General features: G+C 43.3%; 1 protein-coding gene across 2 annotated transcripts in view; it reads right to left on the reverse strand.

Moving 5' to 3' along the window:
- The window catches only part of LOC311234448 (FERM domain-containing protein 6), a 41,529-nt gene that overhangs the window by 13,118 nt on the left and 10,446 nt on the right, over nt 1-17,965 (reverse strand). For both annotated transcript variants that reach the window (XM_084321627.1, XM_084321626.1), the window contains exons 2-7: nt 15,513-15,665; nt 12,357-12,447; nt 6,647-6,726; nt 4,451-4,527; nt 3,471-3,681; nt 1,524-1,679 (exon numbers count right to left, since the gene is read on the reverse strand). In XM_084321627.1, coding sequence (XP_084177753.1) covers nt 1,524-1,679; nt 3,471-3,681; nt 4,451-4,527; nt 6,647-6,726; nt 12,357-12,447; nt 15,513-15,590 — 693 coding nt within the window. In that variant the 5' untranslated portion in view covers nt 15,591-15,665. The remainder of the gene's footprint in view (nt 1-1,523; nt 1,680-3,470; nt 3,682-4,450; nt 4,528-6,646; nt 6,727-12,356; nt 12,448-15,512; nt 15,666-17,965) is intronic.

Below are 17,965 nucleotides of genomic sequence, written 5' to 3' on the forward strand. Positions count from 1 at the left end.
GGAATTACCTGTTTATGCCTGTTTAAGGGAGATACACAATCAGCCTTTGTATCAAATACCTAGAAAACAACAGTAGGGGAACCAGACAACTAACCATGTGATACCCATGTAAATATTTATGTGCACTGTTTTTTCTTTTTGTTTTTATTGTGATACTAGTCTCTTCATTTTTTATTATTTATTTTTTGTAAGTGCTGTCTGTCTAAATAAATGTTAATAAAAAATTTAAGTTTAAAAAAAAAAAAAAATTATATTCTCATTTGGTTCATTACAATTTACTCAAGCCTAGTAACAGACACAGTATTTCTGACACTGGGAATACATTCCCTGAGATCCATAGATGTCCCTAGAATCAGATACCAAGAACATGCAAATGGACCATATAAAAAAAGTCTGTAATGTGTATTCTACATTCTTATGGAATGAATGAGATAAAAAAAAATGTTATTAAAAAAAAAAGAAGAAAAAAAATTGTAATTAATTTTGAGTTAATTTTCATAACGCGATAATTTGCTGTGTAATTAATTAATCTAATTAACGCGATAAACTGACAGCCCTAGTTATATTAGTTATGTTATTAAGCCATGCGAGAGCTGGGTCAACTCTATACGTTATATTGGTTAGGGTATTAAGCCATGCGAGAGCTGAATAAACTCCATCTATACGTTTATTTTTTACCAGGATAGGCTTTACTGAGCATCCATGCCATTTTTTTTTTGCAATGCTGTGCTACACTCTCCTTCAGTCACACATATTGACACCTGGGAGCCGCCCGGTGCTACCAGCCCTCTGCTGTTGGCCACAGAGCAGGTCCACTGGAGCAGAAGGCTGGGGTAAGTGCCTTGCTCGAGGGCACTTCAACGGTTGGTGTTGAGGGAGTAGACGGTGTTATTCATTCACTTCCTCCCCACACAAATGTTCGAAACCGGCGACCTTCCGGTCAAAAGCGCGCTTCTCCGCCGCTGCCCCGTTATATACCCGAGTGTGCTCCTCGACCACGCTGCTGGCTTTAGACAGATACTGTGAATTACCCTATTTTTTTTTTTTATCTACTTTTTCTCCCCATTTTTCTATTTTTCTCCCGTCCCCAATTTCGTATCGTCCAATTCTACCCTCCCCTGTCTCGAACGCCGTTAGGCCACGCCTCCCACAAGTCGGCTGCAATGTGGACCAAGCCTTGCATCACGTGTCCCCTCCGGTACACGAGGAGGCAGCCGTCGCATCTTTTCACCTGCACAGCGCGATCTCTCAGCGGCGAGGGTCTGCGTGGGAGGGCACGCCGCCCCGCCCTCGTCGCTTCCTGATTCTACTGCGCAGGCGCACCAACCGACCTGTAGGAGTCGCTGTCCACAACGTCCGATCCCCACCCACCAGCTTCCCACCCCCTAACACTGCCAATTGTATTAGTATGAACGACCAGCCAAGCTGGCAGCAACGCAAAGAGCTGGGCTCGAACCCAGCATCTCCCGCGTTGGTGGCGAACGCCTTGCCCACTAGCGCCACCTAGCCGCACTGTGAATTACCTTCTGTAGTTTGTAGAAGGTGACCGGGACGTCCTCCAGCCGACACGACTCCCGGATGAAGTGCAGGATGGCGTCGCGAGACGAGATGCCCCACAGCTCCCGGTGCACCTTGGGCCCGTGGCGCAGCAGGAAGTTCAGCCCACGCTTGGCCAAAATCTACAGGCAGCCAAACCAGAATAGATGGTTATATTGGACATATTATAGACTAGTTTTAATCTAGTCTTTCTAGTCTTCACATTAACAAGCGTTTTTGAAGCCAGCAACACTGACTACTACTACCTAATGTACTGCCCAGTTTGTAAAGGTGTTTTTCTTTTTCTTTTTTTTACTGTTGGTTGTGGGATAGCCAGGCAGCGTGTAGCCTTTTTACAATGCATCCGCGTTTCCGGCGCTCTGATTGGCCAGGTCATGTGACATGTGCGCCCAATAGCGTGTGTTTGCCCATTTCCGCGTCGAACAGCCTGCAAACTACCTGGCGTTCTATCGCCATGCTCTAAGACAAACTCTAACCGTAACCAACTTCGAAGAGTGCCTAAGCTTAACCAGTGTAGAAACTTGCCGTCCCACGATTGGCGCTCATGTCACATGACTTGGCCAATCAGAGCGCAAAACGGGAACCCGGAAACGCGGATGCGTTGTAAAAAAAGGCTTCAAGCGGCCAGGCAGGGAAGGAACACATTCATTTCAAATGTGTCACGCCCCAACAAAAACAACATGGTCAATACAAGGAGGTGCTGGATAAATAAATAGTTATATATATTTACTTAGATTCGATTTAGATTTAGTTTTCTTTAGGGGAAAAAATTTAACATGTTCCACAGATTCAAGTAGGTCACATAACGTAATAATGTCCCATTTTAATGATGAATTTAAAACGGGGGACCCTGATGTAAACAAGACAAAAGTCTTTCTCTGGTCTGCATCCCCTTAACAATTGTGTGTATTGAGCTTTACTGTACTGTACCCATTCTGCAATCTGTTAATAAAATGTTCATTCAATCAATCAATCAATCAATTAACATAATGCTGTTGTGTGAAAACCTTGTAGCTTAAAAAGGAACACACCATGGGAAATTCTCTTATCGTCTTCTCCAGAGTCAGACAAGAAGATAGACACGTGTGCGTTCAGTGAGTAGAACACCATCCAGGCTGCAAGCTAGCCTAGCTTAAAACAAACGAATGGAAGTGGATACGGACCACTAGCCTAGCTTAAAACGTGTTGTTGGCCAACAGCTAGGCTAGTGGTCCGTATCCACTTCCATTCATTTGTGCTAAAAAATAGCTTTCTGCTGAACACACAGAGAGGAAATTGGTATCCATCTTCCCATAATGTTGGTCGTACTGTTCCTTTAACTTTATTTAACTTTTTTCCCGCAATATAAAGTTGTCTGGGTCCTAGGGCTGACCCCTATTAATCGATTAGTCGACTAATCGGTCGAAAGGAGCCGTAGTCGACTGGCTAACCTCTTAGGCGAATATAATAATATATATTAAATTATTATTTATATTTTTTTATCATTCTTTCCAAAAGAAAAGAGGCCTAGAAGCGTGGCTAACGCTAATGGCACGCATACCAGAGGCGAACTGCCTACGAAAACAGGCACAGAGGCACTGAAAGAGGATTTCACCCATCTAATGAACACACTGGACTAGACAAATATCAAGATGTATCCATCAGTGGACCAATTGCATGCTTTTGCAGAGGACAAGAAGCCTTCAGTCGACTCCTTCAGACATTAAGCACCCCCCACAGCCCAAATGGAATGATAAAAAAATAAAAATAAATAAAAGGTTTAAAAATATTATACTTTTTTTTTTGGCGACCAATAGTCGACTAACGGCACATTTTGGCCAATCCTAGTCGACCATCCAAATCCTAAGTCGGGGACAGCCCTACTGGGTCCTTTAAGGTTATCTAGAAAGCACTCAAAGAAGCGCAACACCTACCCAGGGAGGGAAGTACTCCTTGGGCTGAAAGTACGGCACGGCCCCCTCATCCTCCTCCTCCTCCTCTCCCGGCAGCGGCTGCAGGTCGGGCAGGTCGGCCTGCAGGGCGTAAGCGGCCAGCTGGAAGTAAACCTCCTCCTGCTGACGACACTCGGAGCGCAAGACCCGCTCCCGCACGTCCCAGTAGTACAGGCGCCGCGCTTTCCGCTCGCTGAGACCGCCCGTAATAAGACAGGTGGTGGGGGTGGGGTGTCACACACAGAAAGACAACAGTAGTACGGTAAGGACACGGATGACGCAAGTGAGGGATGTGAAGATAGCTGTGAATTTTTAAAGGAGCTATAGACAACATTCAGCCACTAGATGTCGCACTAAAGCACCAGCATGTCATTTATTCATTGTATCTAATCAGGCGCACATGCCAACAATTTTTTAATGATAAATTCATTAAATCAATCTAAAAGCATTACTTTTATTCCACACCTTTCTAAAAGCTCTAAAAGTTTATTTTGTACATGATTACTCTACTTTATTTATCTACAGCACCTTTAACAAGTGAAGATTCACAATGGACATACAGGTGCAGCTCAATACATTAGAATATTGTGGAAAAGTCTATATATTTCGCTGTATTGATGCAGTAATTTGTGCAAAAGGAGCCCCAACCAAGTACTGAGTGAACATACATGAACATACTTTTCAGAAGGCCGACATTTCTATATACAAAAGAAAAATACATCTATACATCTTTTTTTATTGGTGATACAGAAGTTTGGGCTTTCATGAGCTGTAAGACATAATCCTCAAAATTAAAACAAATAAAGGCTTGAAATATTTCACTTTGTGTGTAATGAATCTATAATCTACAAGAGTTTCGCTTTTTGAATTGAATTACTGAAATAAAATAACTTTTCCACAATATTCTAATTTATCGAGCTGCACCTGTATATTGATATACGGTAGATATATATATGACGTACCAAATGAGTCTGCCATTCTCAACGTAGTACTGCACCTTGAGACACAGCAGCAGAGGCAGGGATCTTTTTTGGGGCCCCTGTGGAAAAAAGGGAGGAGCCACACTGGAATAAGGCTCTAGGTTTATATACCAGACCAGATTACAAGTCTTTAGATGTTTAACTTTAACTTAACAGTTCATTTGCGTGCCGTCTCCAAGAATGCGTCAACTGGACAATCACAGGTTTGTCTAGTTACTGGAAAATATAGAGGTGTTACTATTCAGGAATAACCTCTGTGCTCCCATTGGCTTGAATAGATGTGACTGGTAGGTGTGACTGGTAGACGTGACTGGTAGATGTGACTGGTAGGTGTGACTGGTAGATGTGACTGGTAGATGTGACTGGTAGATGTGACTGGTAGGTGTGACTGGTAGATGTGACTGGTAGACGTGACTGGTAGACGTGACTGGTAGACGTGACTGGTAGGTGTGACTGGTAGACGTGACTGGTAGACGTGACTGGTAGACGTGACTGGTAGATGTGACTGGTAGATGTGACTGGTAGGTGTGACTGGTAGACGTGACTGGTAGATGTGACTGGTAGATGTGACTGGTAGGTGTGACTGGTAGGTGTGACTGGTAGGTGTGACTGGTAGATGTGACTGGTAGATGTGACTGGTAGATGTGACTGGTAGATGTGACTGGTAGATGTGACTGGTAGATGTGACTGGTAGGTGTGACTGGTAGGTGTGACTGGTAGACGTGACTGGTAGATGTGACTGGTAGATGTGACTGGTAGGTGTGACTGGTAGATGTGACTGGTAGATGTGACTGGTAGATGTGACTGGTAGATGTGACTGGTAGGTGTGACTGGTAGGTGTGACTGGTAGACGTGACTGGTAGATGTGACTGGTAGATGTGACTGGTAGGTGTGACTGGTAGATGTGACTGGTAGATGTGACTGGTAGATGTGACTGGTAGATGTGACTGGTAGATGTGACTGGTAGGTGTGACTGGTAGGTGTGACTGGTAGATGTGACTGGTAGATGTGACTGGTAGGTGTGACTGGTAGATGTGACTGGTAGATGTGACTGGTAGATGTGACTGGTAGATGTGACTGGTAGATGTGACTGGTAGGTGTGACTGGTAGACGTGACTGGTAGACGTGACTGGTAGATGTGACTGGTAGATGTGACTGGTAGATGTGACTGGTAGATGTGACTGGTAGATGTGACTGGTAGATGTGACTGGTAGGTGTGACTGGTAGACGTGACTGGTAGACGTGACTGGTAGACGTGACTGGTAGACGTGACTGGTAGATGTGACTGGTAGATGTGACTGGTAGGTGTGACTGGTAGGTGTGACTGGTAGACGTGACTGGTAGACGTGACTGGTAGACGTGACTGGTAGACGTGACTGGTAGACGTGACTGGTAGGTGTGACTGGTAGATGTGACTGGTAGATGTGACTGGTAGATGTGACTGGTAGATGTGACTGGTAGATGTGACTGGTAGGTGTGACTGGTAGACGTGACTGGTAGATGTGACTGGTAGGTGTGACTGGTAGGTGTGACTGGTAGATGTCTGAAATGATCTGAAATGATAAAAAAATTAAAAAAATTAAAATAAAAATAAAAAAATCTAACCCCGACTAACCTTACCGTCATGCACTTGTCCTAATAAACTAACCTACACTGTAACACGCAACACTCTGATAAACATTGTTACTCAGCTGATAGAGTTGTACCCTTCTTGCCGTCTTGTCGTACAGAACTTGTAAGTCGCTTTGGATAAAAGCGTCAGCTAAATGACTAAATGTAAATGTGGATGTGACTGGTAGGTGTGACTGGTAGATGTGACTGATAGGTGTGCCTCAAACAAGTTAGAAAATGTTGCTTACCACACCATAAAATGCAGGATCAATGTGGCGAAGTGGGCACACTATATATATATTTTTTTCCTCATACAAACTTCTCAAACATCCACCTCTTTTTGAGAGTTTAAATCCAGTTTGATCCAGTTTGATCTCGCTCGTCCCGCTAAAGGATGTGTGTCTCGTATGTAGGGCAGGGAACTATAATGGCACACACAGTGGAGTGGGGCTCAAAGAAGCAAAGTGTTCATCATTTGCGACTAACAACAGTTTGCCGTCCCGCCACCCTGATCCTGTTCACTCGGTGACAAAAAAAAGAAAAACACACACACACACAACCCCTCACCTTCACGGAGTCCTGCTTCCATTCCTTGGGGAAGTACTTAGTCAGTTTCTCCTCCAGGTCCAGAAATATGTGTTCGTTATCTGGAGTGTAGGGAGAGACAAGCAGGAAACAAGAGCCACACAACAAAAGAATAATGTAACCGAGCGTAAAATCGGCCTGACAATGAAATTCATTAGCAGGGGTGGGGGGGGGGGGGTAGAATTCTTTTTTTTAAATGGGTTGAACAAGGCGACCAGGAGGCCGGGGACAAATGTGTTAATATGCTAATGTTTCTGTTTGCTCGTCCCAGTGTTCACTCGGCCACTCGGAGACAGACACAGCGATTATTTTGTCCAGAAATCTTTTGGAATGTGTATGCAAATCAATCTGAACATCCGCCATTTATTTTTCGGGGTGCATCGGGAGAAGACATTTCTTAGAAATTAAGAAAATTCCCACATGTTGCTCTTGTGGTGAAGAACACAATCAGTTGTTAATGAACACTAACGTGGACCTTCGTCAGAGGATTGAATATATTCGTTGGTTTTCGTTAAATAATTATCTTCATCTCAAGAGCAGCATGTGGAAATGTCTCAATTTCTAAAGATGTACATACAAATAAAAAACACATTTCACCCGGAAATCAAACTGTAATGAGCTTCTGATATTATGCTTCTAAATTAGACTGCAATGAGTTACAAGCTTCTGACATTATGTTTTTATGTTTTTAAATTAGACTGCAATGAGTTACAAGCTTCTGACATTATGTTTCTAAATTAGACTGCAATGAGTTACGAGCTTCTGACATTAGGTTTTTATGTTTTTAAATTAGACTGCAATGAGTTACGAGCTTCTGACATTATGTTTTTAAATTAGACTGCAATGAGTTACGAGCTTCTGACATTATGTTTCTAAATTAGACTGCAATGAGTTACAAGCTTCTGACATTATGTTTTTATGTTTTTAAATTAGACTGCAATGAGTTACGAGCTTCTGACATTATGCTTCTAAATTAGACTGCAATGAGTTACAAGCTTCTGACATTATGTTTTTATGTTTTTAAATTAGACTGCAATGAGTTACAAGCTTCTGACATTATGTTTTTAAATTAGACTGCAATGAGTTACAAGCTTCTGACATTATGTTTTTATGTTTTTAAATTAGACTGCAATGAGTTACAAGCTTCTGACATCATGTTTCTAAATTAGACTGCAATGAGTTACGAGCTTCTGACATTATGTTTCTAAATTAGACTGCAATGAGTTACAAGCTTCTGACATTATGTTTTTAAATTAGACTGCAATGAGTTACGAGCTTCTGACATTATGTTTCTAAATTAGACTGCAATGAGTTACAAGCTTCTGACATTATGTTTCTAAATCAGACTGCAATGACCTTCGAGCGTTTCAGGACCCAAGAGATTTTTATGATCTCGCTGGCAAATCATTCTTCCTCTACTTGCAACTAAGGTCGGTGCTCAAGACACATGGGGTGCCGTGGGCTCAAACACTACACCCATACACTGTTAGGCCTAACAAAAATAATGGTTGGTTTCAGGTTGCCGACCGACCCTGCCGATTTAGGTGCGACCCAATATATTTTATGAGTTTAAAAAAAAAATGATATATTAAAAAAAAAAAAAATCATTTTTTTTTTTTTTTTTTTTTTTTTTTAGAATAAAGTTTCATAGAAATCTTAGTCAAACATTTAGTATTATGGATATTAAACATGCTGGCAGAGTACATGCATCCATGTTGTTGTGAACATTTTAACCCTTTCACTGCCACACGACAGCCGGTTAACCCTTTCACTGTGACAATACAGAAGGTTAGCCCTTTACTATCACACAACCGACGGCGATGCTCCATCATTAGCATCATTAGCTCCGCGGATGCGGAGCTAATGATGCTAATGATGGAGCATCGCCGTCGGTTGTGTGATAGTAAAGGGCTAACCTTCTGTCGTGTGGCAGTGAAAGGGTTAATTAAATAAAGAAATTCCCTATCCATAGTCGCCGTGGGAAAAAAAAAAAAAAAAAAAAAAAAAAAAAAAAAATGCCCTACGTAGGCCAAACTGGCCAAACTGACAACCAACCTGAAACCAACTATTATTTTTGTTAGGCCTTATTAAGCTTATCAGGGACAGGACAACCTCAAGAGGATTGGTCTCAGATTTGTATACACTCTTAATCAAATCCACATATAAAAAATTATCATTGGATACAGTCTGGGCGAGGGGACATCCCAGAATTAGACACAGAGTTTGACTGGGATGATATTTGGACTAATGTTACATTGGCCTCCCGCAACCCTAATCATCAACAAATATTTTTATTTTTTTTATATTGATCTTTTTCCCCCTCCTTTTTCCTCAGATTTTCTCCCATCGTTATCGTTAGTCGTTATGCCAATTCCCAATCCCCTTCCTGGTCGCTGTGCACTTACCCCCCACAGTCGGTCTGGGAGAGTGGAGGCTACCACGTGCTTCCTCCGACACACGTCTAGCCAATCAACCGCTTCTTTTCACCTGGCAGCGCTGACTCTCACTGAGAGCGTGTAACGTGTGGAAGGATGACACTACCGCTCTTAGATCCTATCCGTGCTTAGCAGGCGCCCCGACCGAACTGTAGGAGTCGCTGTTTACTACGACCCGGACCCACCCCGCCAGCTTCTCCCACCCTCTAATACTGCCAATTGTATTAGTGTGAACGGCCAGCCAAGCTGGTGACAACCCCGGAGCTGTGAGCTGGATTCGAACAGGCGAATCCAGCGTCTCCGGGGTTGGTGACGAACGCAATCTCCGCTACGCCACCTGACCGCCCCAACAAATACATTTTAATTATATTCATAGGACGTATCTCACACCTAGGAAGCTGTGTGCTATGGGACTGGTGACCGACTCTCGGTGCACTTTGTGCTCTCTGACACTACTTCACTGGCACTACTTATATGCACATGTTTTGGGATTGTCCACCAGTAGCTAGTTTTTGGAAATCAATAACAACTAAACTTTCAAACATATGTAACCTAACAATCCCACTTACGGCAGCAACACTACTTCTGAAAGATACATCATTACTACCAGCATCCATACAACAAAAAAGAATCATTCTGGCGGCTGTCACTGCAGCCAAGAAGCTGATAGCCATGAGGTGGAAGGAACCTGAGAAACTCACAATGATTAATTGGTCTCCGACACTACTGGATGTCATTTATATGGAAATCTCTAGTGCACGTGTGATTGGAGTGGGCCAGACCAGCATTGAGCTGTGGGTCGCAGCGGCCGAGAAGGTTAAGACCACCATCTAGCAGCGGAGCGGGTTTGGGGTGTTGGTCCTGGGGGGTCCGGGGGTCGGGGGGTGGGGGAGGAAATGTTTTTTGTGGAGTCTGTGATAATATAATTCGATTTTTATATTCTGTATTTATTATTTCTAATGGTCTTGTCGTTATTATTGTTGAAGTACTGTCCTGTGTATTATTGTTGTTACTGTATCGTGTTGTGTTTTGTGTAAATTGAAAAAGAAAATAATTTTGACTGCAATGAGTTACAAGCTTCTGACATTTATGTTTTAAAATTAGACTGCAATGAGTTACGAGCTTCTGACATGTTTTTATGGTTTTAATATTAGACTGCAACGAGTCCTGTTCATCGGACTTTATGGTCTTAAATAAGTTGTGTCCCGGTATGTCATCACCTTTTAAAACTATGCCGTTTCAGAGCAGCGGGGTTTGTTAGCAGAGCCTGAAAAATACATTTACTGTAACTCTTATTATTCTATCTTATGTTATCATAAAAATAAAACAAACATGCTAAGCTTTCTAGCTTCAAACAGTGTTCCAGGGATCCAGTTTCAACCTGAGGAGTTTGTTTATTCAGTATAGAACTTTACAGTCTAGAAGCTGTTCAGAATTATTGCTCGTTATGATGTCACAAGGGGGACACAAGCAATACATTTACTTGAATTAAATCAATTAGCTGTGCTTTTTGGGGCCAGGAACACTGCCTACCTAATCTACTGCCCAATTTGAGTGTGGTGTAGCCAGGCAGTGAAAAAAAAAAAATTAAAGATTTGGTTTGTGCCACACCCACCACAACGGCATGTCCAACACCAGGGAAGAAGAAAGTGGCTGGAAATAAATAATAAAAATTAGACTCAAACTGTTAAAGTACGACTCATGCTCAAGGATTACAAGCGGACACCGAAGCTAATCTTGTGTTTCATCGCAATCCAATTTGTTCCGTGTGGGTGGAGGAGGGGCTGATAAGCCACTATTTACTGCCATTGTTTGTGAATTGTAAGTGCTTTGCTCATTGGCTAAATATTCTCTTATCGCCCCCCCGCGCCTGGTACTCAGCGATGCACGTCATCACCTCCCGTAACTCCTTGACGTTGTGAGATACGGCTCGCTTGCCAAACCGCCTTTCGCCTGAGATTCCTTAGTTAGGACAGACTCCTCCAACTATTCGTCTCTCTCTTTCAACCCGTTCTCTACTCAACTCTGACTCATTTCTCCCTCTCTCTCTCCCTCTTTCTTTCACCAGGGCTTTTTGAGTGAGACTCCCCCGTCACCTAGACTCGCCCCCTACCCCCTACCCCCGTCCCTCTTCTTCTTCTTCTCCTCCTCCTCCACTACTCTCTCTCCCACCCTCCCTCCCTCCTGCTCCCCTTTTCCAGTCATCAATCTATCCATCTATCCATCCATCCATCCAACCCCCCCCCCCCTCCCTCGGCTGAGGAGGTTTGGAATGCGGGGGTGCATTCCAGGCTTAATGAAGTTAATATTGCTGGAATCCAAAAGGCCTGAAGTGGTCCGCCCGGACCAACACCGACAAAAAACAAAAGGCCGCTTGTTCGGAGAGGTGAGCCGCGCAGGAATTAGCGCGAGGCATTTCATCATGTTTGTACAGGGGGGGGGGGGGAGAGAGCGAGAGAGAGAGCGAGAGAGAGAGAGAGAGAGAGAGAGAGAGAGAGAGAGAGAGAGGGAGAAGATTAGTTCAGCGGCTGAAGATTAGACCACTTGTTGATGCAGACCGGGCGAGAGAACTGAACCTTTTATTTTGGTGAAATCCCCCCTTTTTTTTGGCAGCCAACCCCGTTTTCTGCACTGTTGTGTAAACAGTGCCACTAAAAAGGAGGGTGGCAACGTTGGGCCCTGGACCGTATTTGGGGGGGGGTTTGTCAAGGTGCCACTTGCAGTGGACAAACTAGCAGAGTCATCATGAGAGGGAGGGGTTGTGTTGCCTACTTGCCTGACCTGAACCTTACTCCTTCCATACATTAGGATGATGATGCCGATCTACTGCGCTGTCTAATCTAGTGTGAAAAACTGCTTTCAGGTTCAGAGGTTTTGTAGAGAGAGAGAGAGAGAGAGAGAGAGAGAGAGAGAGAGAGAGAGAGAGAGAGAGAGAGAGAGAGAGAGAGAGAGATAGAGAGGAAGAGAGTGAGATAGAGGGGAAGAGACAGAAAGAGAGGGGGGAAGAGGGAGAGAAAGAGAGGGGGAAGAGGGAGAGAGAGTGAGATAGAGGGGAAGAGAGGGAGGGAGAGAGAGTGAGAGAGAGAGAGAGAGAGAGAGAGAGAGAGAGGGGAGGAGAGAGAAAGAGAGGGGGAAGAGGGAGAGAGATAGAGGGGAAGAGAGGGAGGGAGAGTGAGTGAGTGAGTGAGTGAGTGAGTGAGTGAGTGAGTGAGTGAGAGAGAGAGAGAGAGTGAGAGAGAGAGAGAGAGAGCGCTTACCCTTAACTACTGTCAGGCCGAAGAAGTGTAGCTCTCTGATTCCGAGGAGCTCTGACATGCGATCGAAAACATCCTGTCCTGTGGCCTTGACCTGAATGAATGAAAAGTTTATGTTATTCTCCATATTTCTCCAAACAACTCACAGTATCTTAACAATCATAACAGCAAATAAAAAAAAACATTAAAAGAAAAACATAAAAAAAAGAAGAAAAAAAGGGAATTATAAACAAAAGGTCAAGAGCAATGTGTTTGGTTAGCAGACATGTCCAAAAAAGGAGTAGAGGGAAGCTTAGCTTATTGATCCCTACCCCCTTACATTTATATTTGTTCTTCCATTAAATTTGACTAGATATAACATAATTTAGTACATTACAATATAGAATATACTTTTACTTATATTAAAAGATTACAAGAAAAAACTTGATTCACTTGACAGCAGTGAATATAGTACAGCACTACATACATAATATAACATAACTTTGTTTATCCTCAATACTCATTTCTGTATTTATTTTTTTGGAGAGAGAGAGAGATGTATTTCATACACAATCATTTTCACACCAGAACCTGGGCCATTCATTAGGGTCTCTTGGTGATAGACACTGTTCAGTCTATATACCCTTCAGTGTTTACTTTACTTTTTATTGCACTGCTGCATAATTTTACTATCTATTCTGTTCTACTATTTTATTGCACTGTACTATTTTACTCCGTCTATTACAGGTTCAAAACTGTCAGGTATTAAACTGTGTGGGTATCAAACAAGAAAGACTGTCAGGCTTTAAAACGGTGTATGACCCAGGCCTAGAACTGCACCCTGAGAGAGGGAACTGCGCACTGAGAGGGAGGTTTGCCCTGAGTGGGAGGTTCGAAGGGTCAAAGTGGGTATAAAACAGGAGGGAAGACTGTCAAGTTTTAAACTGTGGCTAGCAAACAGAGAAGGTAAAGACGACTTTGAACTGTTGAACAGTAATCCAGAACTATTTTATTGCACTGTAAAAAATACATTTCATGTATTCTATTCTACTATTTTATTGCACTGCACTATTGTACTATTTTACTCCATCTATTTTATCTTACTCTTTTTTATTATTGTCTATTTAAAACTGAATCAAACCATAAACAAGGTTGTCTGTTGGGATGTTAGATCCTAATGTGAAAAACTGTGATTTTATATGTCTGCACTTTATGTGCTCATTTTATGCCTGTCTTTTTTCTGTTGTGAAGCACTTTGAGCTGCAGTGTCTATATGAAAGGTGCTATACAAATAAAGTGTATTATTATTATATTATTATTATTAACTCATTCAGGGCCGAGGCCTTTCCCCCATCTTACTCTAGCTAGGCCAGGTTTTCATTACATGTTTTCACTGTGCGTCACCTTGTTTGTAGAGCTATATCTATATTATAGCTATGGATACAATACTATGGTCATTTGACAGTAACTATCTTCTGTCCAATATGCAAAAAAGAATAAAAAAAAATTCATGAATACGTTCGCGCGGCACGCCGTGGTGAATATAAGTATAATTTCTGAATGATCCGGGCTAATTCCTGGGAGGCCGGCTATAGGGCGCAACGTGAATTCTACTAAAAGCATTGGCATTTCGTCCCTGGACACGCTACTATTTCCAAATCAAATTTATATAATAGGTATTATGTCTCATCATGAATGCATGAAAGGGGGGGGGAGGGGTCATTTCTGATGCTTTGATTGTCAGTAACGGCATTCGTTATTACCACAACACACGCCGATTAGCTGGATCGGTATGAAAACATTGTTGGATCAAGCTGAAATGGACATCAGATACCTGTGGTCAGGGGTATTCCAAAAAGAATATTCCAATTGTTTGATCGCCATCTGGTCCATCTGATGTTCATCTGGTCCACGACATAATCCAGCACAACATATCCATCGATTGTCCCGAAAATGATTCAATGCGATCGAGTGAAGCCCTAGGCTTCCCTGTACTAGAAAACTGCGCCCGGAGCGGTTTGAAAGTAACACCCGGTCTGCAACAGGGTTTACTGCACTCTCGATACTGCCTACTAGCAGGATCTGGCTGGTACTGCACCCTCGGTGTCCCAGTATGCCTTTTAACGGCAACATACGATTCCGTGACATTGAATAGAATATTAAAATAAAAAAAAGCAAAAACGATCCAAAAACGTATATATACACGTTATTGGCCCTTAACCGTTGGCGCCCAATAACGTATATAACGTTGTTGGCCGTGAAAGAGTTCATGTGAAAAACTGTGATTTTACATGTCTGCACTTTATGTGCTCATTTTATGCCCGTATTCTTTCTGTTGTGAAGCACTTTGAGCTGCAGTTTCTGTATGAAAGGTGCTATACAAATAAAGTGTATTATTATTACCGGTATTCAAGTCTATACCCTTCAAGTCTATTATCGTTCAGTCTATACCCATCAGACTATACGCTTCAAGTCTTTTTTTTAATCCACTTTTTCTCCTTATTTTCTATTTTTCTCCCATCCCAATTTCGCCTCGCCAATTCTCCCTTCAATTCTCCCCTCCCCTGTCTCGAACGTTGCTAGACTATGCCTCCCACTGGTCGGCTGCAGTGAGGACCAAGCCTTGCATCACGTGTCCCCTCCGGTACACGAGGAGGCAGCTGTCGCATCTTTTCACCTGAACAGCGCAATCTCTCAGTGGCGAGGCGTAACGCGTGGGAGGCTCACGCTGCCACCGATACTTCCTGATTCTGCTGTACAGGCGCACCAACCGACCTGTAGGAGTCGCTGTCCACAACGTCCAATCCCCACCCACCGGCGTTCCCACCCTCTAACACTTGCCAATTGTGTTAGTGTGACGACTGGCCAAGCCGGTAGCAACGCAGAGAGCTGGGCTCGATACCAGCAGATCATGCGTTAGTGGCGAGCGCCTTGCCCACTGCGCCATATACGCTTCAAGTCTATAGCCTTCGCTCTATACCCTTCAGGTCTATACCCTTCAAGTCTATCGTTGATTGATTGAAAATTTTATTAACAGATTGCAGAATGGGTACAATACAGTACAGCTCAATACACACATCGTCTCTATACCATACAGTCTATACCCTTCAAGTATATATCGTTCTGTCTATACCACCCCCCCCCCCCCCCCCCCCCCCCTACCAAGCGAGAGACACCCACCGCTACAGTGATGTCCAGCTGTTCCTTGTTGGGGAGGAGAACACAGACGGTCCTCTCCTGCTTGGCTGAGACAGACATGATGATTGGACAGTGTGGTGTTGTGGGCCGTCTCCTCCTTGGTCTCTATTCAGGCACAGTGACTTCTTTCATATTCTGTGAGGAAAACAAAACAAAGGCCACGTCAGAAATGTTAGGAAAACAGAATGAACCCAAGGTTTAGACGTCTAACAGGAACACAGAACCCAAGGTTTAGACGTCTAACAGAACCAGAGGTTTAGACGTCTAACAGGAACACAGACAGAACCCAAGGTTTAGACGTCTAACAGGAACACAGAACCCAAGGTTTAGACGTCTAACAGAACCAGAGGTTTAGACGTCTAACAGGAACACAGACAGAACCCAAGGTTTAGACGTCTAACAGGAACACAGAACCCAAGGTTTAGACGTCTAACAGAACCAGAGGTTTAGACGTCTAACAGGAACACAGAACCCAAGGTTTAGACGTCTAACAGAACCCGAGGTTTAGACGTCTAACAACAGGAACACAGAACCCAAGGTTTAGACGTCTAACAGGAACACAGAACCCAAGGTTTAGATGTCTAACAGGAACACAGAACCCAAGGTTTAGACGTCTAACAGGAACAACACAGAACCCAAGGTTTAGACGTCTAACAGGAACACAGACAGAACCCAAGGTTTAGGCGTCTAACAACAGGAACACAGAACCCAAGGTTTAGACGTCCAACAGAACCCAAGGTTTAGACGTCTAACAGGAACACAGACAGAACCCAAGGTTTAGACGTCTAACAGGAACACAGACAGAACCCAAGGTTTAGACGTCTGACAGGAACAACACAGAACCCAAGGTTTAGACGTCTGACAGGAACAACACAGAACCCACGGTTTAGACGTCTAACAGAACCCAAGGTTTAGACGTCTAACAGGAACACAGACAGAACCCAAGGTTTAGACGTCTAACAGGAACACAGACAGAACCCAAGGTTTAGACCTCTAACAGGAACACAGACAGAACCCAAGGTTTAGACGTCTAACAGGAACACAGACAGAACCCAAGGTTTAGACGTCCAACAGGAACACAGACAGAACCCAAGGTTTAGACGTCTAACAGGAACACAGACAGAACCCAAGGTTTAGACGTCTAACAGGAACACAGACAGAACCCAAGGTTTAGACGTCCAACAGGAACACAGACAGAACCCAAGGTTTAGACGTCTGACAGGAACACAGAACCCAAGGTTTAGACGTCCAACAGGAACACAGACAGAACCCAAGGTTTAGACGTCTGACAGGAACACAGACAGAACCCAAGGTTTAGACGTCTGACAGGAACACAGACAGAACCCAAGGTTTAGACGTCTAACAACAGGAACACAGAACCCAAGGTTTAGACCTCTAACAGGAACACAGAACCCAAGGTTTAGACCTCTAACAGGAACACAGAACCCAAGGTTTAGACCTCTAACAGGAACACAGAACCCAAGGTTTAGACCTCTAACAGGAACACAGAACCCAAGGTTTAGACCTCTAACAACAGGAACACAGAACCCAAGGTTTAGACGTCCAACAGGAACACAGACAGAACCCAAGGTTTAGACGTCCAACAGGAACACAGAACCCAAGGTTTAGACCTCTAACAGGAACACAGAACCCAAGGTTTAGACGTCTAACAACAGGAACACAGAACCCAAGGTTTAGACCTCTAACAACAGGAACACAGAACCCAAGGTTTAGACCTCTAACAACAGGAACACAGAACCCAAGGTTTAGACCTCTAAAAGGAACACAGAACCCAAGGTTTAGACCTCTAACAGGAACACAGAACCCAAGGTTTAGACGTCTAACAGGAACACAGAACCCAAGGTTTAGACGTTGTAACGCAGGAACACAGAACCTGCGTCTTGAGACTTACTTGAGTGTTAAGACTTGGTTTACTTGGGACTTGCAAAAACAATGACTGTCCCACTTCTGCCTAATCCAGAATAATATCAATGTGCATGAAAACACAAACCTATTCACTCCCCTGTCACACCAGACTCTGAAACAGTGGTGTATTTGAATTATTGTGGCAGGTATGTACTGTGTTGTCATCTGTTGCCAGTGCTTTATGTATCAGAATCAGAGACATAATGAACATACAGTACAGTCTCAGTGACCATGGAGCAGATAGAACTTAGTTTCACAATGTGACACACACAACAACTTGCATACAATAACCATACAAATAGAGTACTGTATAATTGTCCTCATAGAGAACTGTATAATTGTCCTCAGAGTACTGTATCCCCTAGTGGGGATGCACAAATATGAATATTTCTGTTATGGCCGATAACCAACATTACCAATGTCAATATTATTATCAAGACAAACTTCGGTGATAATCAAATTTTATGAAAGTTTTTGTGCATACGGATACTGAAACAATGTTAGCTCAA

Source organism: Notolepis coatsorum (genome assembly GCF_963971535.1).
Source record: "Notolepis coatsorum genome assembly, chromosome: 9".
In the NCBI taxonomy this organism is placed as follows: Eukaryota; Metazoa; Chordata; class Actinopteri; order Aulopiformes; family Paralepididae; genus Notolepis; species Notolepis coatsorum.